General features: G+C 38.4%; 1 protein-coding gene across 4 annotated transcripts in view; it reads right to left on the bottom strand.

Moving 5' to 3' along the window:
- LOC136866098 (pre-mRNA cleavage complex 2 protein Pcf11) overlaps positions 1–27,178 on the bottom strand; it is a 444,626-nt gene that overhangs the window by 136,669 nt on the left and 280,779 nt on the right. For all 4 annotated transcript variants that reach the window (XM_067142769.2, XM_067142771.2, XM_067142770.2 and 1 more), the window contains one exon: positions 8,345–8,850. In XM_067142769.2, coding sequence (XP_066998870.2) covers positions 8,345–8,850 — 506 coding nt within the window. The remainder of the gene's footprint in view (positions 1–8,344; positions 8,851–27,178) is intronic.

Raw genomic sequence — 27,178 nt, 5'->3', positions numbered from 1 at the left:
TTCATCAAAATGACTTCTTCGTTCCCGCCAAGCCATTGGGATTCCGAGTGGCACTGACGGCTACAACCCATTATATCATTGCAGCAGGTTCTCTAAACACATTTTGCACACAATATGGGGTGGGAAATTCTTGTGCTGACCATGTAACTTCATGTTAAAATATGCCAAGTACAGGCTTTTTTATAAATAGCACATATATAACAGAAAGAGTTGGGATTGTTTACACATTTTTGCCTCTGAACATCACTGCCACTTCTCATTTTAACACAAACTAACTCACTTATTCACTCAACCGATTTCAAGTGCACGTTGTAACTTGTAGACAAAGGCGCGACACACATTCTCAGATTCTCCTCCAGACTACGTAGAAACACAATCTTGGTGTTTTGTTCTTGCCTGACACTGCGCATACCCGACCTGCAACGGTTCGATTGTTCTTCCTGTGTTCCTGTATGATTACCCCTCCAAAACAGAGCACATACAATATTTTCTCTCAGACATGTCCATACCTGCATTCCATACAACCAATCCAAACCTCATTTACAACAACGAAGCTCTATTAGCATAAACATGAGATGGACTTGTGACAAATCTGTATGTGATATGTAACAATTGGTATTATTTTTTACATTAGAACACTAAATGTAAGGTATATCACATACAATTACTTTTGCCGGAAAATCTTTGCAGGCTGTTGTTATTGCTGGTATGATGCAGCCCTTGTAAGGTAGACCCTCCGATGAGGGTGGGAGGCATCTGCTGTACATGGGAAACGGAATGTTACTGTGCTGGAGGGTAGTGTTATATATGATGTATGAGTTGCACTGATGCTGGGGCAACACAAACACCCAGTCCCCGAGCCAAGAGAATTAACCATTTAAGATTAAAATCTCCAACCTGGTTAGGAATTGAACTCATGACCCTTTGAACTGAAGGCCCCTATGATAACCATTCAGCCAGACTTTGGTGTACTGATGGCACAGGAGTGGAATATTTCTGTAAATGCATGGATGTAAAACATTGTAAGTTCCTAGCACAGTTCTGAGATTTAATGACATTAATTTTCCAGCAGATCGGAAGAAACTCAACAAATTCCTGGCTAAGTATGGTCTGAAAATCTATGCTCTTTACTGTGCAAAAGTCTTTCACACTGTGGTTGGAGATCTATATGGGAAAACAACCCCTGGGCTATACCAATTGGAAAATTCTGTTCACAGTGTTGTAACTAATTCACTGATTCAACCTTCCAGTAGGAATGTTACTACTGACTATCCTTGGAACATTCTGCAAGAACAAGAAGGAAAACATTCCAATTTTCTTGCAGACTAAAAGCCAAGAAGTTAATTCCCGCATCTTCAGGTTAAGTGCGAAAATTAGTCACTTACAGTGAAAAGAATAATAATAATAATAATAATAATAATAATAATAATAATAATCATCTTGATTTTTTGTCCCACCGAGGTATCTACTTTTATGTTTGTTTTTTTAAAGAGAATTTGAGGTGCCGGAAGTTTGTCCCGCAGGAGTTCTTTAACATGTCAGTAAATTTACTGGCACGAGACTGACATATTAAGCACCTTCAAGTACCACCGGACCAAGCCAATATCAAGCCTGCCAAGTTGGGCTCAGAAGGCCACGCTCTACCATCTGAGCTACTTAGTCTGGCAAGAAAAGTAGTTGCTGTAGTTTACCTTACACCATAGTAATGACACAGATCCTAAGTCAAAAGAAAGAACAAGCCAAATATGCTCACAACTTTACAAAGGATGAGTTGATAGGATTGATAAGTGAAAGGCCCAACATTCAGCTGCTAGGACAAGCTATCTATGACTGCCAATTGTATTGTACTTTTACAGTACTCAAGACAAGCAACGAACACATCGTTGTGGTTCAAAAATGCTGTTGGCAGGAAATGAAACTGAAAGTCTTTCTCAAGGGCGAGTGTATTTTTCAGTCTCCTAAATAGTTTTACTGTACTCAAGATAAGCAACGAAACGACTTTCTCAAGTGTCTTAGCAAAGAACTGGGCGCGGGTTACTTGTGGTAACATCTTCAGAATGAAAAGTTACCCTGTCTCCAAAATGCAAGTTCTGAGGAATGACTGGAATGCCACAAGTTACCAACCTATCTCCTACGAGCACATATGCACCTAGATGATGTTACATTTATGACTGGAAGGAAAATCACAAATGAAGAGAAGTGAAGAGAGTGTTGACACTAGATTTTGAAGTAACATACAACGTTCATATGTTGTCTGCACCAACCTAATAGGGAAATCGACTGTGATGCTGAATAAATAAAAGAACAGATTATGGAGTGCAAACATATTTCCAAACTGCAAGATATTTTTAATCATATACATTTTGGAATATGGTTTTGGACTGTATGGTTATGAGGGTACTTAGGTGTTGTAGAAATGTAAAGGAGAGGGGATATAAATCACTGGTAAGACCCCAATTACAGAATGGTTCTAGTATATGGGATCCTCACCAGGATTACTTGAATCAAGAACTGGAAAAGATCCAAAGGAAGGCAGCATGATTTGTTCTGGGTGATTTTTGACGAAAGTACCATTACGAAAATATTGAAAACTCTGGGCAGGGAAGACTTGAAGATTAACATCCCGACTATGCGGAATGTATTAAATAACACTAGTATGTTTTTATTGTTTACCCACCTATTCAATACAATACAATCTTAAAAATTAGTACTTTGTCCTAAATCAAAATTGTTCACATAAAATTAATACATTGGATGGTACATGTTTTACCTATCAATAGTAGCCATATTTTTACCTTAGGAATAGATTAGGTACCTGATTGGAAATGACATATAAATACTGGTAAAAAGTAACTATGTCTTGTAAAATGGATTAGAGATTTGTTAAACAACTATTACAATATAAAATGTAGTGTACTATTACTTAATATTGTGTTAATATTTGAGTCTAAAAACATGTCAATTATTTGAGAATTATGACATAGGTGGATGATTCTTGATATTAAAAGATACCACAAAGTTAAAAATCCGAAAGCACATTCCAATTAATTGTCAAATGGCGTGCCGTTAAAAACTTGAGGAAAGTTGAGCATTGGTAATAGTCCTTCGTTCTTGAAGTTGGTAAGTATTGATTTTTATTTATATGCTTATACATTTTGAAGAATTTTCATATGGCGTGGTTCTTTTTGAGATAATATTAGTTAGAATGCTGGTGCCGTATGCTATATTGAGTCTGTGTAGACGTCATTTGGCCATGTTCTTTGACGTAGTATTTGTGGGAAGAGTTTGTGATAGGTGTGGTTCTTTGTTGTTGGACGTGTTGAAGTGAGCATACTAGTCGAAAGGGAATGTTGTTGTAGTAAAAGTTGTTGTCAATCAGTGGGTAGCCAAGTGTGTGATGAAATTCTGTAATTAAAGAGTTATTTTGAAAATTTAATGAAGAACTATAATTGGAATTAGGGGGCTAAATAGTGGAAGTTAAATGAAAAGTGTTGACGCTCACCCCTTCGACCGCCAAGATGTTAACTTATGTTGAGAGTTTTAGAGCAACTGGCAGTCGCTGAGCTCTTACTTCGCGTGTTGTATTTGTGAAGTCTTGGTGGTGAGCTTGAGAAGGCATGGCTAAGGGCTTATTCGTTGCGTGTAAGTCCCGATTTTAAAGATTGTATTGTACTGAATAGGTGGATAAATAATAAAAATATACTAGTGTTATTTAATACAAATACTTTCAATACGGATTCAAAAATGAATTTTATCACGTGTAATATGCAGAATGTTCCGAGCTGTCAGTGGAGGGATAGCTTGGAAAGTGAAGTTTTTAAAAGTAGGAAAGATCATTATGTGAACTACTTTGAATATCACTTAAGAAAAGACTAGGTAAACAACTGACACCATGTGGGCGACAGCTCTAAATGCAGATCGGTAGTCATTGATTGGTTGAACAAGCATTATGGTTGCTTACTGGTTACATGTAAAAAGTTACATCACGATTCATGCTCATTAAATTAACTTGAATCGATTACATATGGATGAATCAAACTTGATATGCCATTGAGATAAGTAACAAACTAAAACACCGCCAAACGTGTAGGTGTTTTATGTATGGTCATCTTTCTTTTTTTGCTACTTGTTTAACATCGTGCTATCACAATGAAGGCTTTTGGCGACAGATGGATGAGAGAGGCCTAAGATTGGGAAGGTGTGCCTGTGGTCTTTATTAAGGTACAGCCCCAGTATCTGCTTGGTGGAAAATGGGAAACCATGGAAAATGATCTTCAGGGCTGCCGACAATGGGATTCGAAAGCACTATCAATGCAAGCTCACAGTTGCAAGACCCTACCTACAAGGCCAAATTGATCAGTATATTTATGGCCTTCAAATAACTGTGTTCTTACTACCTATGAATTCTGTTATTAAGACTGTGGCAATGGAGGTTGGAGGAAAGGAAAGACACCTAATGTTGCTGAAGCATCACAATCTTTTCCAGCCTTGAGAAGAAAGTTTTAGTGAATTTGGACTTACAAGAATTTAAGATAGGCACAAAAAGGCTAAAAATGTTGATATACCAGGAAAGTTAAAAAATAACTAAAGATATGTAGGAACTTTCATTACAGAAGATATGGAACTTTTTACAAAACACCCCCCTTCAAAGTAAGCCCGTTGGGCAGTGGCACACTTCTTTTCTTTTTCTTTTCTTTTTTTTTTTTTTTTTGCCAACGGCTTTACGTCGGACTGACACAGACAGGTCTTATTAAAAATTAAATAATTGAAGTTCAACCAATTCAATACATAAAAGATAGAAATGTAGTAATTACATTCTTATTTAAATGGGACCGGTTTCGACCCTAGTCCAGGTCATCGTCAGCCGTAAAAACAAGTAGGCGAAATCACACAATGTTTATGAATATTGGAGAAATGGGTCAGTTTCACACTCTGTCAGGCACAAAGTCACAACACTATCAAATAATATATGAAGATTATAAATAACTTGAAGTCGCAGACGAATAGATTTGTAGAAGCAAAACGCCAGTTCCCGGTGATCAGCGCGGCACATTCAAGGTCATGCGCTGCAGTCTCGAACACCAAAGTAGAGTGGAGACTGTCTTGAAGGTCCAATATTTGTCTCGGTTGCGGGAAGTTAAGTACGTATATAAAAAATATACGACGCAAATCAGTATAATTGAATGAGTACTTGTGCTCCTGCTAAGTTCTTGGAAAACAGTTGACTTGAAAAAAAATTGTAAAGAGAAAAAAATGTAATAAAAAGCGCAATATCGGAAAACAAATGAAAACTTATATGCACAGTGTGCTATTTTTTAAAATTGAAAAAATTTTTAGGACATGATTGAAGTAGTCGAAGTTGGCGCAAGAAAAGAGTTAAAAATTTGAAAGAGGAGAACCGAAATGAAGGTCGATTGGTTTTTTTTTTTTATAAATAGAGAAGGTAGAATAAATTAACAGAGGAAGAGTGATAGTGAAAAAAGAGAAAAAATAAAAGAGATTGAAGTTAGATGGTATTGAGGAAGGATAAGATAGGGAAATGAACGAGGGGTAGTTTAGGGTGGGTTAGGAGGGTGGGTTATTGGAGGTAGAAAATGTGGGTGGTAACTTTGTAAGGCATGGAAAATAGAATTGGGGTTTTGGAATTTGGAATTTTTGAGAAGAAGAATTAGGAAGTCAAAAAGGATATTGGGTTTTTCAGAAATGTCGTTTAAATTGAAATTAGGGTTGAAGTACTGGTCAAGGTGGATAAAGCAATTTTCAGTAATGTTTAAGTATATTCATGTCATTGTTAATACTGGTGAAACTATGCTTGGAGTCTTGTATGTGCTGTCCTATGGCAGAGAATCTGTTGTATTTAATGGCGTTGACATGTTCAGAGTACCTGATATTGAAGTTGCGGCCAGTTTGTCCGACGTAGGAGGAATTGCAGTTGTTGCATTTGAATCTGTATACACCAGATTTAGAAAAAGCATTAGACTTATTTAGAGATTTAGAGTTGTATAAGATATCAAGATTTCTATTGTTAGTTCTCTTTTTTCACTATCACTCTTCCTCTGTTAATTTATTCTACCTTCTCTATTTATAAAAAAAAACAACAACAATCGACCTTCATTTCGGTTCTCCTCTTTCAAATTTTTAACTCTTGTCTTGCGCCAACTTCGACTACTTCAATCATGTCCTAAATTTTTTTTCAATTTTAAAAAATAGCGCACTGTGCATATAAGTTTTCATTTGTTTTCCGATATTGCGCTTTTTATTACATTTTTTTCTCTTTACAATTGTTTTTTCAAGTCAACTGTTTTCCAAGAACTTAGCAGGAGCACAAGTACTCATTCAATTATACTGATTTGCGTCGTATATTTTTTATATACGTACTTAACTTCCCGCAACCGAGACAAATATTGGACCTTCAAGACAGTCTCCACTCTACTTTGGTGTTCGAGACCGCAGCGCATGACCTTGAATGTGCCGCGCTGATCACCGGGAACTGGCGTTTTGCTTCTACAAATCTATTCGTCTGCGACTTCAAGTTATTTATAATCTTCATATATTATTTGATAGTGTTGTGACTTTGTGCCTGACAGAGTGTGAAACTGACCCATTTCTCCAATATTCATAAACATTGTGTGATTTCGCCTACTTGTTTTTACGGCTGACGATGACCTGGACTAGGGGCGAAACCGGTCCCATTTAAATAAGAATGTAATTACTACATTTCTATCTTTTATGTATTGAATTGATTGAACTTCAATTATTTAATTTTCAATGTTAATAATTTCAATACGGAACAATGAAATTTTTATCTTTAAAGACAGGTCTTATGGCGACAATGGGATGGGATAGGAAAGGGCTAGGAGTGGGAAGGAAGTGGCCATGGCCTTATTTAAGGTGCTGCCCCAGCATTTGCCTGGTGTGAAAATGGGAAACCACGGAAAACCATCTTGAGGGCTGCCGACAGTGGGATTCGAACCCACTATCTCCCAGATGCAAGCTCACAGCTGTGCACCCCTAACCGCACGGCCAACTCGCCTAGTGTGGCACACATCACCCTCTATTACCACTATTCAAAACATTCTGCTGTCCATCACTGGTCACTTTCTGCAGAGTGTGTGTCACATTTGTTTTCACCTCTTTGGCCAATGAGACCTTGAAAGGATTTTTGGAAACTGGTACTAATCCACTGGAGAATAAGGAAGATGAAATACAAGTATGTTATACTGTGTGAGGAATTTGCACACCTGGAGTGACTGGTGCACTTGGGCGTTGTCATGATGGAGAACTCAATTCTATCCTTGCACAAACGTCCTCTTGCTTCACACTGCAGCATGAAGACACCAACGAATGGAAACACATCTCTTTAGTGACAGTTACCATCAGGAATGAATTCAATATATACCAGTCCCTGAATATCGAAGAACACTTCACCCATAATTTTTCCCTATGCCTGGGACCATAGGCTATACCCAACACAGGCAAGGCAGAGAAGCTGCGTAGTACACAGGAAGGCAGTTACTTTTTGTCTCTACTCAATCAGTAAGTAAAAGAATGGTATTTACCTTAATGTACTCTTTTCCTGAAGCTTGCAACATTCACCAATGAACTATTCTCTCGATATCCTTCCCAAATGATGTTATTTATTATTTCATTAAGGGGTTTGATGCATCAAAGTCAATAGCTCCATTTGTCCCAAAGAATTCTAGATTACACTTAAATTTACATCGTAATAATATAGTTAATATTCTTCAATACTATTCTGACAAACAGTATCTGTAGAGTGCTAATGAACAAAATGATTAGTTCTACAACTGCACTATAAATATAAAATGAAAACATGTTAAAATATACTCACCGTCAATTATTACATACATCATTACTTTTTATTTTATAGATCTAGTATCTTAAAAAAAACTGAACTGTAAAAAATACATAGTGAAATCCTATAACAGCACCAAAATGTGAAAAAACGATCAGATTGTTAATGGATCTGTTTTGTAATTATTGAGCCTAAAATTGAGGTAATTGCCCAGGGTATTGAAGCAAATTATTATCCCGGCATTTGTGACACACAAATGTGGAAAAACCTGAGGGAAATTGCATTCAATGTCATTGCCAATATCAGAAAAATACATATCCGAATTGTACAGCCTCCCACATCTATCAGTGAGCTCATATTAGAAGCTGAGTTATGAAGGTTATTAAAGAAAGTTTAAGAAGAATTAACTGATCTATCTGCAGAAGCATCATAATCTTTTCCAGATTTGTGAAGAAAAATTGACTGTTTGTGGGCTTTAAAAATATATAGTAACACAGGCACAGAGTGGTGAAAATATAAATCACATACCTGGTAAACGATGATAAAGTAGAGGCCGGCCAAGTCTATCAAATTCTGGTCTACCTCTTCGATTAAAATGCGTTACACCCCGATCCCGATGAGAGGCATATGAAACATCCCTGACAGGTGAATCAGTACCTGCTGATAAGGCAGATTTTGATAATTCACTGGAACGGAATGGAGATTTATATATGTCTGGTTTAGACTCCTTGTACTTTTCCCAACCTTGAGGGAAAAGTTTCTCACCACCATTTTCTTTCACATGATCTTCATCTTGAGGTTTCATAGGTTCATTGGCACATTCATTTGAAACATCTCTGTCTTTTTCTAATGTTACTGAAGTTTTTGGAGAGGACACTGTATTTGTAGAACTATCCTGAGATGAAGTAGTGGTATGAGTAGGAGATGGTTGTGAAATATTAGGAGGTGAAGGGGGAGAAGGTGGCATAGACGGTTGTGTAGCTACAGGTCTTGGTGTGAGCTGACGGAGATCAACATCTTCACTGCCAAAGAGCCTGTAAAAGGAAAGGAAACCCAAGTTTAGTTATTTTAGGGCACATGTGATTGTTGAATATGACTTAAATCATCCAAATTAACATACGTACATGCATTCATGACTTGGTTTGACACATTTATTCCTTTCCAATTCTCAAATTCTGATTATAAATAATTACATTATTCAATATTCTCTTGTATGGTTAATAGGTTCTCTCATCAGAAAATACCCAAATCTCAGATTTTAATCAGATTGAGAATTGCAGGAATAACAGTTAAGGAAGTGAATAGAATGGTAAATACCGGTACAGTAAAACTCTGTTAAGAAGTTCCCGCATAAGAAGTTTTCCCGCCTAAGAAGTGTGATATTCTTGGTCCCTTGATCAGTTTCATTAAGATATACGTATATTTTCCCCGTTTAAAGTGTTTTGTTGTAAATATATTTCCAGGATAAACATATCATATTTTAGAGCCGCTTGAGATAGAAAACATCTGCTCAAAGCAACCCATGGTTAGAACCCTATAGTCTCCGCGCAAGTTGCACTCTGTGTTAGACCATTTGCGTGCTTAAGTTGTGTCTCCGGTGTCACGGAAATTGTCCAGGCTTGCTAAGGCCATACGTCGTCACGCTATGACAAAATGGACACCAGATGCACACTCTCACCAAGGAGGATTGGAGTCTGTCTAGCTCTCACCTTGTGGAATCGAATCAAACTCATCAGTCGAAATTTCAACTCCACCGTTCACATCTAACGGAATAGAATCGAACGGGATTCTACGTGGGAAACAAACAGCTTACAATGGATGATTTGATAAAACCTTAATGCAGTAAGTTGCGAGCTGCGACAGGGTGAGGTTATTAATCGAGGTGGCCTCAACATTAGTTAAAAACCGTAAAATGTATTTGTCCACAACATTACTGTTTTAGGAATACATATACGACAAACGTATGGAATGCCAATTATAAAATTATACATACGTACATACATACATCATCATTACAGACTGTTATGCCTTTCAGCATTCAGTCTGCAAGCTTCTGTGAATTTATTAAACGTCGCCACAATCCTCGATTTGCAACTAGTGTTGTGGCCTCATTTAGTTCTATACCTCTTATCTTTAAATTGTTAGAAACTGAGCCTAACCATTGTCGTCTTGGTCTACCTCTACTTCTCTAACCCTCCATAACAGAGTCCATTATTCTCCTAGGTAACTTATCCTCCTCCATTCGCCTCACATGACCTCACCACCAAAGCCGGTTTATGCTCACACCTTCATCCATCGAGTTCATTCCTAAATTAGCCTTTATCTCCTCATTCCGAGTACCCTCCTGTCATTGTTCCCACCTGTTTGTACCAGCATTCTTGCTACTCTCATGTCTGTTACTTCTAACTTATGACTAAGATATCCTGAGTCCACCCAGCTTTTGCTCCCATAAAGCAAAGTAGGTTTGAAAACAGACCGATGTAAAGATAGTTTCGTCTGGGAGCTGACTTCCTTCTTACAGAATACTGTTGATCGCAACTGCGAGCTCACTGCATTAACTTTACAACACCATAATTCAATCTCACTTACTATATTACCATCCTGGGAGAACACAACCTAAATACTTGAAATTATCGACCTGTTCTAGCTTTGTATCACCAGTCACATTCAATTCTGTTGAATTTCTTACCTACTGACATCAATTTAGTCTTCGAGAGGCTAATTTTCATACCATACTCATTGCACCTATTTTCAAGTTCCAAGATATTAGACTGCAGGCTTTCGGCACAATCTGCCATGAAGACAAAGTCGTTGCATAGACCAGACTGCTTACTACATTTCCACCTAACTGAATCCCTCCCTGCCATTTTATACCTTTCAGCAGATGATCCATGTAAACTACGAACAGCATAGGTGAAAGATTGTAGCCCTGTGTAACCCCTGTAAGTATCCTGTACCAAAAACTCATTCTACCATCAATTCTCACTGAAGACCAATTGTCAGCATAAATGCCTTTGATTGAATTTTAAAATCTACCTTTAATTCTATAGCCCCCCAATATAGCGAACATCATTTCTCTCGGTACCCTGTCGTATGCTTTCTCTAGATCTACAAAACAAACACAACTGCCTGTTCCTCTCGTAGCATTTTTCAATTACCTGGCGCATACTAAAAATCTGATCCTGACAGCCTCTCTGTGGTCTGAAACCACACTGGTTTTCATCCAACTTCCTCTCAATGACTGATTGCACCCTCCCTTCCAAGATGCCAGTGAATACGTTGCCTGGTATACTAATCAATGAGATACCTCGATAGTTGTTGCAAACCTTCCTGTTCCCTTGCTTATAGATAGGTGCAATTACTGCTTTTGTCCAATCTGAAGTTACCTTACCAACACTCCATGCTAATTTTACTACTCTATGAAGCCATTTCATCCCTGTCTTCCCACTATACTTCACCATTTCAGGTCTAATTTCATCTATTCCTGCTGCTTTATGACAATGGAGTTTATTTACCATCCTTTCCACTTCCTCAGCGTAATTTCACCAACATTATTTTCCTCCTCCCCATGAGCTTGGCTGTTCGCAACACCACCACGATGATTTCCTTTTACATTGAGAAGATGTTCAAAATATTCCCTCCACCTCTCCAGTGATTCCCTGGGATCTATTATCAGTTCACCTGAATTACACCAAACACTGTTCATTTCCTTTTTCCCTTCCCTTCCTAAGATTCTTTATACTGTCCAGAAAGGGTTTCCCTGCTGCTTGACCTAGCCTTTCCAGGTTATTACCAAAATCTTCCCAAGACTTCTTTCTGGATTCAACAACTATTTGTTTCACTCTGTTTCTTTCATCTATGTACAAATCCCTGTCTGCCTCGGCCCTTGTTTGGAGCCATTTCTGATAAGTCTTGTTTTTACGTTTACAAGCTGCTCTCACTTTATCATTCCACCAAGATGTTCGCCTTTTCCCATCTTTACACACAGTTTTCCTAGGCATTCCCTTGCTGTTTCTACTATAGCATCCCTGTATGCCATCCATTCACTTTCTATATCCTGAACCTGCTTACTGTCCACTGCTCGAAATTTCCCACTAATCATATACACGTACTTCTGTCTAATTTCCTCGTCCTGGAGATTTTCTACCCTTATTCGTTTGCAGACAGATTTCACTTTCTCTACCCTAGGCCTAGAGATACTTAGTTAACTACAGATCAGATAGTTGTCTGTATCATCGAAAAATCCCCGGAAAACTCGTACATTCCTAACAGATTTCCTGAATTCGAAGTCGGTTTACGATATTGTCTATTATGGATCTGGTACCTCTAGCCTCCTATGTGTAGCAGTGAATAGCCTTATGCTTGAAGAATGTAGTCATAACTGCTAAACCCATACTAGCACATAAGTCCAGCAAATGCTTCCCATTCCCATTAGCTTCCATATCTTCCCCACATTTACCAATCACCCTTTCGTATCCTTCAGTTCTATTCCCAACTCTTGCATTGAAATTGCCCATTAGCACTATTCTATCCTTGCTGTTGACCCTGACCACGATGTCACTCAATGCTTCATAAAACTTGTCAACTTCATCCTCATCTGCACCCTCACATGGTGAATACACTGAGACAATTCTAGTCCTAATTCCTCCAACTGAAAAATTTACCCACATCATTCATTCATTTACGTGCCTAACAGAAACTATGTTGCGTGCAATGGTATTCCTGATAAAGAACCCTACCCCAGACTCTGCCCTTCCCTTTCTAACACCTGTCGAGTACACTTTGTAATCTCCTATCTCCTCCTCGTTATCTCCCCTTACCCAAATATCACTTACTCCTAGCACATCCAGATGCATCCTCTTTGCTGACTCAGCCAGTTCTACTTTCTTTCTTCCATAAGCCCCATTAATATTGATAGCTCCCCATTGAATTCTATTTTGTTCGCCAAGTTGTTTCCAAGGAGTCTCTCGCCTGTCAAGTGGGAGTGGGACTCCGTTACTCCCATAGGTCCGAGGCTTGCTTAAAATGTTCTCAGCTCGGTAAATTCATGAAGTAGGATGCTACCCTACTTGCGCATAGTCCAAGTGAGGATCTCTCCTCTAACGGGTTATGGACCACCAATGAATTGTATAGTCCTAGCTGCCTGAGCACAAGGAGGGCCATGACTCAGAATATGTCCGAGATGCCCACTCCCATTCCATAGCAACTGGTATCCCGACTCTCAGAACCACTTACTAGGCCACTCAGCCGTAGCCCATGGTTCACGAACTAGGACGTGACTACTGTAACCCACACCCACACTTAAAGATCGTACATTCCAACCAATGTCAATTATTGTACTGACAGTATAGGCTTTTGGGCTTATGCCGTGTCAAGAAAATAAGGTGAAATTCTTTATGTTTCACAGAGAACTGTGCTCTGCATCATCAGAAGAAAATCTCCTACTGTCCAAGAGAGAGGCTTCTTAGACAATTGTTTTAAAGTTGTTTTAACCAACAACTGGATTACAAATTCTTGTATATTCCATCTTCTACTATCTCTTGGTGGATTACCTCCTTTCTTGAGGTTTTACTTAAATGATTAATTATTCAAACCTTAACTGATATAAATTATCAATTAATTGTAATCATCATAGAATTTAAAATCCTCGTAATATTATTTTATTACCTCCGATTAACATTTCTTGCATTTCTATTCTCTTATACTCAACTAAAATTAACTTTATTCTATTCTCTTAACTACACTTTTCTCCCGATTGTGCTTACCTTAACCGGAATTTCAACACTGGGTTTACCCTTCAGAACTGTTGTCTACATTATGCTTTAAGGCTTTAAGGTAACTAAACTAATAGCTTTCGAAGCTATAAATAAAGGCAAAATTTTTTAAGCCTTAGTAAATTCAACTCCTTTAGAATTGCAGTCTAACATCATTATTGACTATAAAGCCTGGTAGGGGAGAAAATTTTCCCAAATAAATTTACAGTTTACCACCTACAATCTGCCACCCTACCGCAACAATGACTTTTTTTCAACTAATCATAATGATACTGGAACATTATATTTAATTTTTGGTGCTTGAGCAGGTATGGTAAGTACATCCCTCAGCTTATATTAATTTGAGGAGAATTAGGGCAACCAGGTTATTTAATTGGTGATGACCAAATTTATAGTGTAATAGTTACAGCTCACACATTCATAATTTTCTTCATGGTAATACCCATTATAATTGGGAGATTCGGGAAGCGATTAGTTCCACTTATACTTGGAGCCCCTGATATGGCTTTTCCTCGAATAAACAATATAAGTTTCTGATTATTACCTCCTTCGCTAACATTGTTACTCAGAAGTAGTTCAGTGGAAAGCGGTGCAGGTACTAGTTGAACCATGTATCCTCCTCTCTCTTGGGGAATTGCTCATGCTGGTGTGTTTGTGTGTGTTGATTTAGCAATTTTCTCACTCCATTTAGCAGGAGTTTCATCTATTCTAAGTGTCGTTAACTTTAAAACCTTGACTTTGTTTTAAACAATTGTTTAAGAAGCCTTTCTCATGGATAGTCAAGATTTTCTTCTGATGACGCAGAGCACAGTTCTTTGCAAAAGTAAAGAATTTCACCTTATTTTCTTGACACGGCATAAGCCCAAAAGCTTATACAGTATCATGCCCTAATGGAATGATTAATTATGAAAATGTGAAAAATATTGACGCAATCCAGGATCATTAATATTCATGATACCATGGTGAGAACAGGTAATCCATATCCTACGTCAGTAAAAACATAGTGTGAGGTTTACAATAACTTATGGCATAAGTAAATCATTGAAATGATTCATTTTAGGTGATGAGTAGTGTACTGATTAAAATTAACCTAGATTTCTACGGTAATGTTAATATTCATTGAAGAAGTACATGGCACTCAATCATATACATAGGCATTATTATTTCTTCATAAATTATCCCAGGAGGTTAGATAATTCACACTCTCTTCATAAATTATATTCTGTAACTATTTTAGTAAATGACACTAGGTAATGCGTTGGAATTCAGTTATTCATGTGAGAATATTTCTCATCAGACACAGTTATATGGTTAAACTAATTTTGAAGATTAATGAGATGAATGATAGATTTGTGTTGACGAGAGATATTAGGTATTAATGTAAACATTAGCTGATATTATGGCTAACTTGATACGTATCTTTTTCCTGACTTATTCCAAAATATAATCCTACAGTAAAGAAAACGTAATGCTCATCCTAAGTAATTAAGAGAAGAATAATGAGAGATGATGCTGAACTATGATAATTCCCAAAATGATATGTAAATAATTTGAGAAACTTTAATTAGAATTTACGAACATTTTCCTTTTATGTGACTGATGATGTGAAGGTGATATGTGAATTCATTTCAACAATCTGAATTTTAAATAATTATTTTCTTGTTGCACATACTTATTATTATATTTCAATTAATGATCCTAAGCGCTGAAATTACACTGATGAATTTTAGAATGAGATAATTTTCTTTCAACTACACTTTCCTTTCTTGATTTTCTTAGAATTTGAATAGATGGTCATAATTAAGATATGTTGGTATTTATATTAATCATCTAGTGTAAGCATTATATATATTTTTAATGTAAGGTAAAAAATAGGAATTATCTTTTCGTATCTCTCCCACAATTCACGTTAAAAATAAACTTCGATAGGCAACTAACCCTGAGAGTATGCTAGTCCGGATTTCTTCGCGACCCGCCCCGGACGCAGGAAAAATACGTGTCAGATAATCAAATTTTTATATTGTGGCTTTCTTTCAGCAGCTCTTATATATCGGCCTATTTCGGTCTTGTTCACAAACAAGGAAATCTGTTGGCTGTGTGTTTCACATATATTTCAAAGTACAGACTAAGTTTTCAGTTTTTTTTTCCCGGTCCCTCGAAAAACTTCTTAACAGAGTTTCACTCTATACCAGTCATCACCTAGCAGAGCTGTTTACATAAATTTTGATGTGATAAACGTATAGAACATGCAGGGGTGGAAGATATAGGTCTCAGAATTACCAAGAAAATAAGGAAGACTGAAATAGTTACAATGGCCATAGAAATATCTCAAAATTAATATTACATTTTAACAAGCTTTGAGAAAAAAAAAGATTACTGTCACCAGTAGATGAATACCAATGCAAGTTTTAGGCTGAAGAAGAACCATTTTTTAAAATGCTATGAAAGGGGTAGGCATTTGTATTCAGATAATCTAGAAAATGCATACAGTGAAGTAACAAAAGAATTGTTGCAAGTTCCCTTCCGTAGTGAGCAGTACAAATAGCTCAACATTAAAGTATCCCTTCCATTCTAGTGCTTTCCTGGAACTAAATAGAGTCCATTTGACTTATATACATTTACAAAATATTTACACTACAGTAAGGGCTAAATACCGTATTTCGAGTATTAAGATTCCCCCACCCCCAGCCCCCTTTGGGACAAAGAAAATGAAAAAATAAAATAAAGCTTGTATGTAAGATCTCCCCAAGGTAATTCATCAGAGAAGAACAATGATTCTGCTCCGTAGCACGTACAGGCTGTACTGCAGCTTCGATGACATCTCACAAATAGATGAATAGTTTCGTCCGTCTGACTCGTGCAATGTAAGTACGCATCAGTCATGCGGTACATCTGCGTCTTGTAGTATCTTTAACCCAATGGCAGCCAAGATCCGATGTGAGCCGATGCTCTGTGAATCGTAATACTGTCATGATCCGGCGAGTTCCGATCCCGTAGAAAATGGTTTGCAAATGCGGTTTGTTTAGGTTTAACCTGTCAGCGTGGAGTGTCGAGTACTGCTCGTCATGCAGTGAGCATCGTGTGCGGTACAGACGTGTACTGTACTGCGATCTAGCAGTTACGACTACAGCTGTTTGTGTTTTAACTCATCTCTTCTTGAAGCAGAAAGTCTGAGCATTCGAATGACACACCTTGATCCCTATTTTGATAGTATTTTGTCACAAATTCAAGTGATATTTCAAGGAATGTTTATCTCCGCCACCAGGGCCAAAAACTGATTTTGTCTTGCTATCTGGCAACTACTATGCACACTTCTTGCATTATACCTTCATTTCCTCTCTGGGAAGAAGCTGGCTGTCAAAAGAATCATAAATTTAATCTATTCAGGGCTCTCGAGATTGTTATTTCCATCCTTTTTCCTTATCACAAGCTGTCTTGCATTCTGTCAGTCTTTAGTGGAGATGGCTTTTATAAACAAGTGTGGGTTATCGAGCTTGGAAATAGAGGATATTTTAGATCAGCTGAGTGATTCTAGTTGGTTATATTCAGATGGTGATTTGAGTGATGTGGTTGACATAGCTGTATGTGAAGTCCTTGGTTCGGAATCAGATACGACCGATAGTGCGCGGAATGTCAATCTGCATGTCACGTCTAATACATTTCAGCGGGAAAACACGTCTAATTAGGTGGGTAGATTAGAACTCTTTATAGGGAACCCAGGACCTCAGAATGTGGCAGGTGAGGAAAGTGATGGTGTGACTGTTTTTAAGACTTTCTTTATGGATGAGTTATTGGAACTAATATTTCGTGAAACAAATTTATATGCTGGGCAAAGAATCCAATCTAGGGGCTTATTACCACTTTGTTCCAGAATGCGGGATTGGAAACCAGTCACGAAGGACGAGATATACATTGTGACTGCTCATTTTATGCTAATGGCCATAATACAAAAGCCTACGCTGCAAAGCTATTTTTCTAAAAGATCTATTCTGTCTACGCTAACTTTCAGGTCAGTTATTTCAGTGGATATATCAGAATCAATTAGTAATTTTATCCATTTCAACAACAATGAGGCACTTGATACATATCAGGGACCCTTCAAACTTTTAAAAATTTGTATTATTATGTCGTGTGCGACAAACAGAAAATTCGGAGAGAGACAGTGCTTCGATGTCCAGACTGCGAAGCGGGTCTCTGTGTTGAGGGATGGTTCAAGATGTTCCACACCAAACAACTATTAAGCTAAGATAGTATCATATTATCCAAAAGAATGGAGTTTTCTAAACATGCATGTGAAAGTTTTATTGAAATCCATAAAAAAGTACCAAAGTTGTGTTGCTTTGAATGAAGTCTTGCATGAATCTGGGAAAGTTTAACCCTTACAATGCTACGGCAGAGATATCTCGGGCGCGGTAATACGTCACGTCCTTGCTGCGCCCGAGATACTTCATTGGTAACTTTAGCTAAATTTCTGAAAAGGAAATATATACCTTTGGAGTTTCCTTTGTTTTTTCCAACTTGAGCAGCAACAAGCAACATCTTTTAGCAGGATAATGGACCATCAGTCAAAACGGGGACTGCATTTTAATGCTATCTGCGGTCAATCATCTCAAACAATGCACTCAGCTCAGTGTGCAACCTAGGTTGGCAGTGCCGCAAAGCACCTGTGTCCAGGGTTTGTAAAAATGGCTTCAAGTAGGGGACGGCGTGTTCTTTCCACGTCTGAACTTACAGAAGCTGTGAATACCCTTGAATCAGAAGATGAGTACTCAGATATCAGTGATTTGGGTAGTGATTACACTCCTTGTGGCAATGATGACAGTGATAGTGCTGAGCCTGAAGTAGCAGCTCCACAAACCAGGAAAATAATTCATTCTGAACTTGATTTATTTCAATGGCGCATGGGTAATATGTTTAGTCCTGTAAGATATAGTTTTGATGGCAGTTCATCAAGTATATCATTCGGTGTGATTCATGATGAACCAGCGGCTTTAAACGTATTTCAGTGCTTCTTTTCACGAGAAATTACGGAGCATATAACAGTTGAAACAAAGAAGTACTTTGTATTTGTTACGCAAACAATACCACCGTCTCCAAGTTCAAGGCTACAGAAATGGAGGGAAACCACACCTGAACTGTACGTCTTTTTTCGCCGTGACAATGCTTATGGCAAGAATGAATAAACTTACGATTCTTCAATACTGGTCAACAGATCCTCTTTTTTTTTTTTTTTTTTTTTTGCTATTGGCTTTACGTCGCACCGACACAGATATGTCTTATGGCGACGATGGGACAGGAAAGGGCTGGGAGTGGGAAGGAAGCGGCCGTGGCCTTAATTAATGTACAGCCCCAGCATTTGCCTGGTGTGAAAAAGGGAAACCACGGAAAACCATCTTCAGGGCTGCCGATAGTGGGATTCGAACCTACTATCTCCCGAATACTGGATACTGGCCGCACTTAAGCGACTGCAGCTATCGAGCTCGGTAACAGATCCTCTAATAATGACCCCGCAGTTCTTGGATTTCATGTCTAGAGACAGGTATCTCTTATTATTGCGGTTGTTACATTTCAATGACAACAAGAGTCAGCCCGAGGGTGACCGGCTGTATAAAGTAAAGCCTGTAATTGACCATCTCAGAAACAAGTTCAGAGAAACATTCACCCAGTTTGAAAACATTTGCACTGATGAAAGTTTGAAGCTTTTCAAAGGCAGGCTTTCATTTATACAGTTTATCCCATCAAAGAGAGACAGATTTGGAATAATGACATTTGTTATCTGCGATTGTGAGACCGGATGTGTGCTGGATTTTATTGTTTACACAGGGTCAACTACAGAAATAATTCCTGAATATGAATTTGGGGTATCAGGTGCAGTGATACTAATTAAGAGGTACCTGTAGAAAGGACATACATTGTGGATAAATAACTGGTATTAAAGTCCACAAATGTACGATCACCTGCACAAAAACAAAACCAACACATGTGGTACCGTCAGGAAAAACAGCAGGGGTATGCTGAAATTTACTACAAAATTGAAGAAAGGACAAACTGAATCAAAAACGACAGGTCACATGATTGCTGTCAGGTGGTTCAGTCGTAGGGAAGTTTGTATGCTGATCAAGCGACATACTGACAATATGAGACCTTCAGGGAAGACTGACAGACAGATAAGTCTGCCTATAGAGAAACCCTATTACGTTACTGACTATAACAAGTACATGGGTCCTGTTGACCGGTCAGACATGATGTCAGTTCTATCAAGTGTGTGCGGAAGTCAATGAAATGGTACCGAAAGTTCTTTTTCCACCAGCTGGACATCACTGTTCTAAATTCTCATGCCCTCTTCAATGTCAAAACTGGACAGAACATATCTCTAGCAGATTTCCAGCTACAGCTTATAAGGGAACTCATCCAGAAGTACCACGTATCTAGATAAACCAGTAAAAGAGGACGTCCTGCATCTGGTGACCAACCATTCAGACTGACGGAGAGACATTTCAAACTATACATCAGGATATTTGTTCTCAGAAATAGTCATACTAACATTTCAATATCTTAGAAAGTAAGAAATTATTGAATGAAAAACTCAAACACGCCCTGTACAACCTACTCTGAAGTAGAAATTTCCTACAAGATGCTGCCATGTCTGCTCCAACACAACAACTGGCAAAAAGAAGAGGCGAGAAACGTGGTACATGTGCGTAAAATGTGACGTGGCTCTCTCTGTGCTCACCCCTGATTCTAAATATACCACACATTAGTGAAGTTTTGAAGATGGACACATTGGAGTGTCTGCTGTAAATGATGAAACAATTTGGTGTAAATTAGGCGAGTTGATATTTTAGAACTTCGTGTTTTCACTACATTTCTTATTTTGGCCAACCCTGACTTAAATTTAATTTTTGTTATATTATGACATAATGAAATGTTCTTTGATTGCTTTTTATTAGGAAATAATTAGTCATAACCAATCTATTTAAGGTGATGACCAGCAAGTGCTTTGACTATTATGGACAACCCTGATTTGTAAAATAGCTAAAATGTCTCACATTCTTAATTGTTGAAAGAGCGTTTTGCAATATGGTGAGATTTTAGCACTTGTGAAAGAGGAATATAGAACTTTTGATAGGAAAGTGTATTTCTGGCTCCCATTAACAACCCTGATTTTCTCTGTTGTTAATTTTTGTGGAAAAAATAAAACTAAAAGCTGTTGTGGAATTATTTTGCCAGTTCATATGAAATATCTTGGACAATTTTAATGTATTTGAGGCATTTTATTTTTAAAAAAATAGTTCAGCATGGAAGGTTTGGATAGTCGCTCACAATATTAGCAGCGAAAAGGTTAAACACTGTGCTTAGAACTCCTCCCGCAGCACAGAGACGACCGGGCATTTAAATCCACGCAACAGATGTCTCGTATATGCATGTTGGCTGATCCAACGTATCTCTATCTTCAAGTACATACCCTTTTCTCTCTGCCAAAGAGATTATCTCTTTCTTATTTTCTATTACATTTGCGAGGTCGGCACATGCTGGCCATGTCATGTACGCCATGAACGTTCATGGTGAGTGTTTGTTTACAGTAAAATGAAAATGTTAAAGGTCCACCATGAATGTTTATTGATGTGAATATATATCACATAACGTCTAGAAAAGGTTGGTACTAGTTTCAGCTGATGATGACGCGCAATGAGCGTCGAAACTAGTACCAACCTTCTAGACGTTATGCGATATATATTCACATCAATAAACATTCATGGTATTGAAAAGCTGGACCTTTAAAATTTTCATTTTACTGTAATCCCAGTTCAATACGGAACAAAATGAAGTTTCTAACTTTCAATGAGTGTTTGTTTAGCGCAAGGTATTTTTTTCTATCATGTTTTTGGGTATTATACTACTTATTTGTGTGAGATAAGATGGCAAAATATTATTTGGAAAACTTGTGCGATTAAGACATTCAGGCTACGTTGTTAGGAAGTAACAGTGAGAGTGATAATTCTCCTAGTGAAGAAAAATGTGAGACAGATACTGACAGTTCATGTGACACAGATATTATGCCTAATAGTGTTATCCTCCTCTCCTGTTAACCATGTGATCATGCCGCAGCGGGGAGGCTTGCACGTCCCAATGAAGCAGATAGCCGAACCGTAGGTGCCACTATATCGCAGGGGTATCTGTAAGAGACCAGACTAATGAATGGTTCATTGAAAGAGGGGTGGCAGCCTTTCCTAAATTGCAAGGGTGGCAGTCTGGATGATTGACTGATATGGCCTTGTAATAATGTAATAATATTTAACATGGCTTAGCTGTGTTGAAATTGCTACACGGCTGAAAGCAATGGGAAACTACAGCTGTAACGAACTCCCGAGGACATGAATGAATGATACACTGATGACAGTTTCCTCCATTGTAAAATATTCCGGAGGAAAAATACTGTATAATCCCGAACACCACCCGCACTTTTCCCCCTAAATATTGGTTCTAAATCTTGGGTGTGGGTCGTATTCAAGCCGTTCATTTCCGCAAATATTTACTATGTTTACATGCAGTATTGAAATAGATTTGAATACGGTTACCGTACACAATATACCACATGTAAACGGGCATTCAGGTCTTATTGTGTTTTAGTTGCATTCTACAAAACAAGATTGATTTTTTCTCAATACGGTTACAGTGGCATGTAAATGCGAAATGTAAGGTAATGAAATATGGTAACTCAAAGAATATGGGTAAATAAGCGATAAATATGAAAGCCGCTGTTGCGGATACTCGATCGTAATTTGTTTCACAAGTGTTGCTGGCATGCTGGGTGCGCAAAGAGCTGATCTCGCGGGATATCGTACTTTGCGAGAGTCGAGACTGTTTGTTACGGAAGTCTACCTCACTAACATTCGAGTTCCATATCTGTCCTGTGAAAGTACTGTCTCAATAGTAAGCAATGGATTCAACATGGCGTCTGCAGTCATTTACTGTGCACGAGAAACTTAAAGTTGTAAGCGAAGCTGAAATATACGGAAATCGCGCCATTGGCAGAAAGTACAATATTGCTGAATCATGTATTCGTGATTGGAGGAAGAAAGAAAAACTTTTAAAAATTAACGGCGATCGCAGAGCGTTCCGCGGGCGGAGTACAGTGGAGACTGGAGAACAACTCCACAAATCTGTGATAGAAAAACATTAGTTAGGATATGGTGTTTCTAGTGAAATGTGTCATTTGAAAGCACTAGAGATCTCAAAAGCTCTCAAAACACAGGGTTTGATTGCAAGCCACGGATGTATCCGAAACTTTTATCAGAGAAAGGGATTGTGCATTCGGAGACGTACGTCTATTTCACGTCTCCCTGGTGTGTACGAAGAAAAATTAACGGCCTTTCGTCACATTATTCATCTGAGGAAGCAAAATTCTTATTTACTGTCGCAAACTGGAAATGCTGACCAGTTTTGAAATGCCGTTGGAAAATAGAGTGGATAAGAAGGATTCTAAAAGTGTAACCACCAGAACAGGTGATAACGAAAAGCAACGATGCACGGTAATGTTGTGCGTATTTGTGGATGGAACCAAACTCCCTCCATATGTGGTTCTGAAAATGAAAATACTTCCAAAAGGAAACTTGCCGTCCGGTGTTATTGTTAGAACACGAGTCCGGCTGGAGCTTTGTTACAAAAACGAAACATGCTTGTGTTGGACGACTTACAACTGGCGTCGTAAAAGATATGACTAGGAAAGGAAAAACCGATCTTGTGATAATTCCCGGAGGACTCACTTCTATTCTACAGCCGTTGGATGTGTGTGAACTGGCCTTTCAAAACTGCAATGAAACAGTTGTATACCGAATGGATGTCTGATGGTGATCATGCGTTAACACCAACCGGATGAGTGAAGAGGCCTGCAGTGGGACTAATATGCAGCTGGGCCCAACGATCTAGTGTCCAAAAGCTTTAAGAAATGTGGAATTTCAAATTCAGTTGACGGTAGTGAGGGTGGCTATTTGTGGAAAGATGCCAGCGACGAAAGTTCCTATGGTGAAACTTCAGATGACGATGGTGAATTGTGAATGATCTGAGTATTGGAGCGATTTTATTTACGATTTTTGTGATGATTTTATTAATTGTAAGCTGTTTGAATTTATATTTGTGGTATATTTGAAGAAAATTAAATAGGTATGCAAGTTATTTGATTTTTTATTTTTTTTCTATATTTTGCCGTCTCAACTTTAGGGTGCGGGTCTTATTGGATCTCCAGGAGGGAGCTACATGAGAAGGGGCAATCATCAGGAAGATGGATAGAGACATTCTGCAGGTCAAAGAGTGGAATGTCAGAAGCTTGAATCTTTGTGGTAGGTATTTAGTCGGTATTATTATTAATAGAAATTATTAATAGAAAATGCGCACAATGTGCAAAAATTTACATGGAAGAACAGAATTTTGTCAAAGATTCTGTTCTAAATACACAGTACATAGCATGAAACTTACACACGTTTGTCCGGGTTTGTGAAATCGTTTGTTCATGCATGTCTTGTAGTGGAACCCATGAGCAGCAAACCTTGTTATAATATGTCTGAGGTTAAAGTTAGCTTGCTTCCAATCATTGGTTGTCATAGCATCAGTGGAATAAAACTCACTCCATGTGTCAGATCTTTTTCGTTGTCTGTCTTTAATTAATTTTTCATAGTTCATGGTAGAAGGCAAACCGTGTGTTATCCTTAAATCTTCTATGAAGAAAGTTTCTCTGGTAAGTTCGTATGAGAGTCTTGAAAGGGTATATTTTGATAGGCCTAAAACAGCTTTCAAATACCAAGCTTTCACTTTTTCCACTGTAGCAGGATCATGGAAGGATAATTTGGGCCATATGATTTCGATACCATACGTTAGGCTGGGTACAATTTTGGCATAAAAACGCTTCATGGCAGTTTCTAGTGAGAGCTGTTGTAAGTTTTGTATATCATGAATACCTTTTATTGCTGTTGTTGATCTATCTCTTATATGGATTCTGAAGGATTTGATTGTTGTTTGAAGAGTAATGCCTATTTCTAATGGATTGTTCTTATGAAATATTTTATCATTTGCTGCTAAATTTCCCCCTTTTCTGAAGATCATTTGGTATTTAGTCGGTATTGTTATCCCTTTATTTAAAAAAAGGATGCAGATGAAAGTTTGCCAACTATAGGGGTAACACACTTCAATCCCATGGTCTGAAAATGGAAAAAATAACTGAAACCAGACAGTGAACAGTGACTGAACCTGTCCTGGAAGAACAGCATGGATTTAGAATGAACAGAAGAACAACAGACCTAATCTTCACCAGACCTAATTGTGGTATTCTTAGACCTAGAAAAGGTAGGAGTGTGTGTGTTTTTATTTTGGGGATGGCCATTCAGAATGGTGTAATACCACAAAGGGTGTCCATCAAGGGAGCACACACTCACCATTGCTATTCATTACTGTCGTGGACAATATTCTTGAAAACCTGAAACCTGGAAAGAGAACGAAATAGAGACCCACACACATTGTTGTTAGCTGACGATGTAGCCATCTGTGGAGAGACAAAGGTAGAGGTACAAACTAAGCTGGATGAAAGGGTAGCAAAGTTCAAACAATATCAGCTGAAAGTTAGCACAAGGAAAACTTTTGCCCTGAAAATAAGTAGAAAAGATACTGGCTGCCACATATAGCTTGAAGGAGAAAACATTAAATGTGTACAGGTATTCAAATACCTTGGGAGTATGATTACCAGCAGGGGTACTGCGGAAGAAATAGTAAACAGATTGGCTAGCAGTTCCAACTTCTACAACCTCATCAGATTTCTACTTTGGGATAACAAAGTGCCCATGAGAAACAAGATGACTCTGTAAGTCATACTTTGTGCCCATCCTCATATGCAGTCTAGAAACACGTACCCCGAGAGAGAGAGAAGTTAGTAAATTGCAAGCATGTGAAATGAAGTTTCAACTAACTACTCTCCGAAAAACATGCAAGGACCATGTAAGGAACGATGACAGAATGAAACTGGAAGTGGAATCGATGGAAGAGAAGCTAAGAACTTTGAGACTAACATGGTACGGACATGTAAAGCAAATGCCTGGCATAAGAACACCACGTGCATGCCTCGAAAAAAGGGTTGAAGGAAGAAGGCCTGTGGGAAGACCCAGGAAGAGATGGCAACATCAGCTGAGAGAGGATGCAGAAATAAGGGAGAATAAGGAGTCAGTGGTGAGAGAGAAATTATTTTTGGACAGATAACAGCGGCAAAAACTTGTTTAACACCACCCTACCCATCACGCTGGAGGGGTTCTATGATGGTGATGACGATGATGGTATACGTGAAGTACATTGGCAGGCAGAGCAGGATTTTTGGTCAGGCAACTACAGAATAATCAACATAAAATCAAATAGGAAAAATGCTGGAGTGGTTTAATAATGAATATGGAAATAAGTCAGTGTGTAAGCATAGTGGACGAATTATTGTCAAGATAAGACACCAAGCCAAAGCCCACAACAATAGAACAGGTCTATATGCCTACTAGTTCAGCAGATGTCAAAGAAATATACGAATAGACACAAGATTTCATAAAATATTTAAAAGGAGATAAGAATCTAATTGTGATGGGAAAATGGAATGCAGTGGTAGGCCAAGGAAAAGAAGGTAATCCTAAACAAGAATTCAGAATGGGATGAAGGAATGAAAGAGGAAGTCGGCTAGTTTACTTCTGCACTGATCAAAATTTAGTCCTTGCTGATACTTGGTTCAACAGGTACCAAGAAGGAGCCTCTTCAGAGGCAGCCCTACCCAGGAAGTAGCGCCCCTGCCATTGTGAGTTCCAAAGCACAGTGACCCAGTGTGCAACATCTGGTAAGGGCCCCAGCTCAGGGTTACGAGTGAAGACCTCAACGGCATCGACGGCGGAGAAGGTGGACTTCGGTACAGTGGGGATGGACTCTGCGATAAATATGAGTACAGTCTAAAGAGGCTAATCGCTTTGGGCAGATGAGGCTCTTTGGGAGGGCCGATGGTCCCTTGGTGGAGGTAATACTACATCTAGCAGCGTCTGCATTCCATGTTAGGGGCAGCTGCAAAAGTTGTATTTACCCTTGTTAAGACCAGCCTGAAAGAATCCTGGAAACAGATATAAAATGCCTGTGGGTGTGGCAAGCCCATCATACTAATAGCTCATAAAATAATTGAGGCCGAGTCGAGGTCTTGGAAATGGTTAGAGCGTCCCTCAAAAGCGACTCGCATTTCTGGTGGTCTCGTCCTGGGGAACTGTGAAAAGTGAGCAACCAGTGACAAAGATAGCAACCATAAATATCATGACGCTTACCGGCAAGACAGAAGAACTAATAGAATATATGGAAAAGAAGGATATTTCTTTGTTGGGATTGAGTGAAACCAAGTGGAAAGGAAAGGCACAGAAGAGACTGAGAAAAGAGTTTCAGTAGTTTTGGAGTGGAGGTGCAAACTACAAAAAGTTTTACTGTTACAATGCTAAAAAGAGAAAAATGTTCCACCTTTTCAATACAATAACACTGTTGCACGAATCAATGTAGCAACATATTTAATTTATGAACGGACCGGTTTCGACATCAG

This window comes from Anabrus simplex, chromosome 3 (genome assembly GCF_040414725.1).
Source record: "Anabrus simplex isolate iqAnaSimp1 chromosome 3, ASM4041472v1, whole genome shotgun sequence".
NCBI classification, from domain to species: Eukaryota; Metazoa; Arthropoda; class Insecta; order Orthoptera; family Tettigoniidae; genus Anabrus; species Anabrus simplex.
The sequence above is the reverse complement of the archived record's forward strand: the minus strand, read 5'-3'. Positions and strand labels throughout refer to the sequence as shown.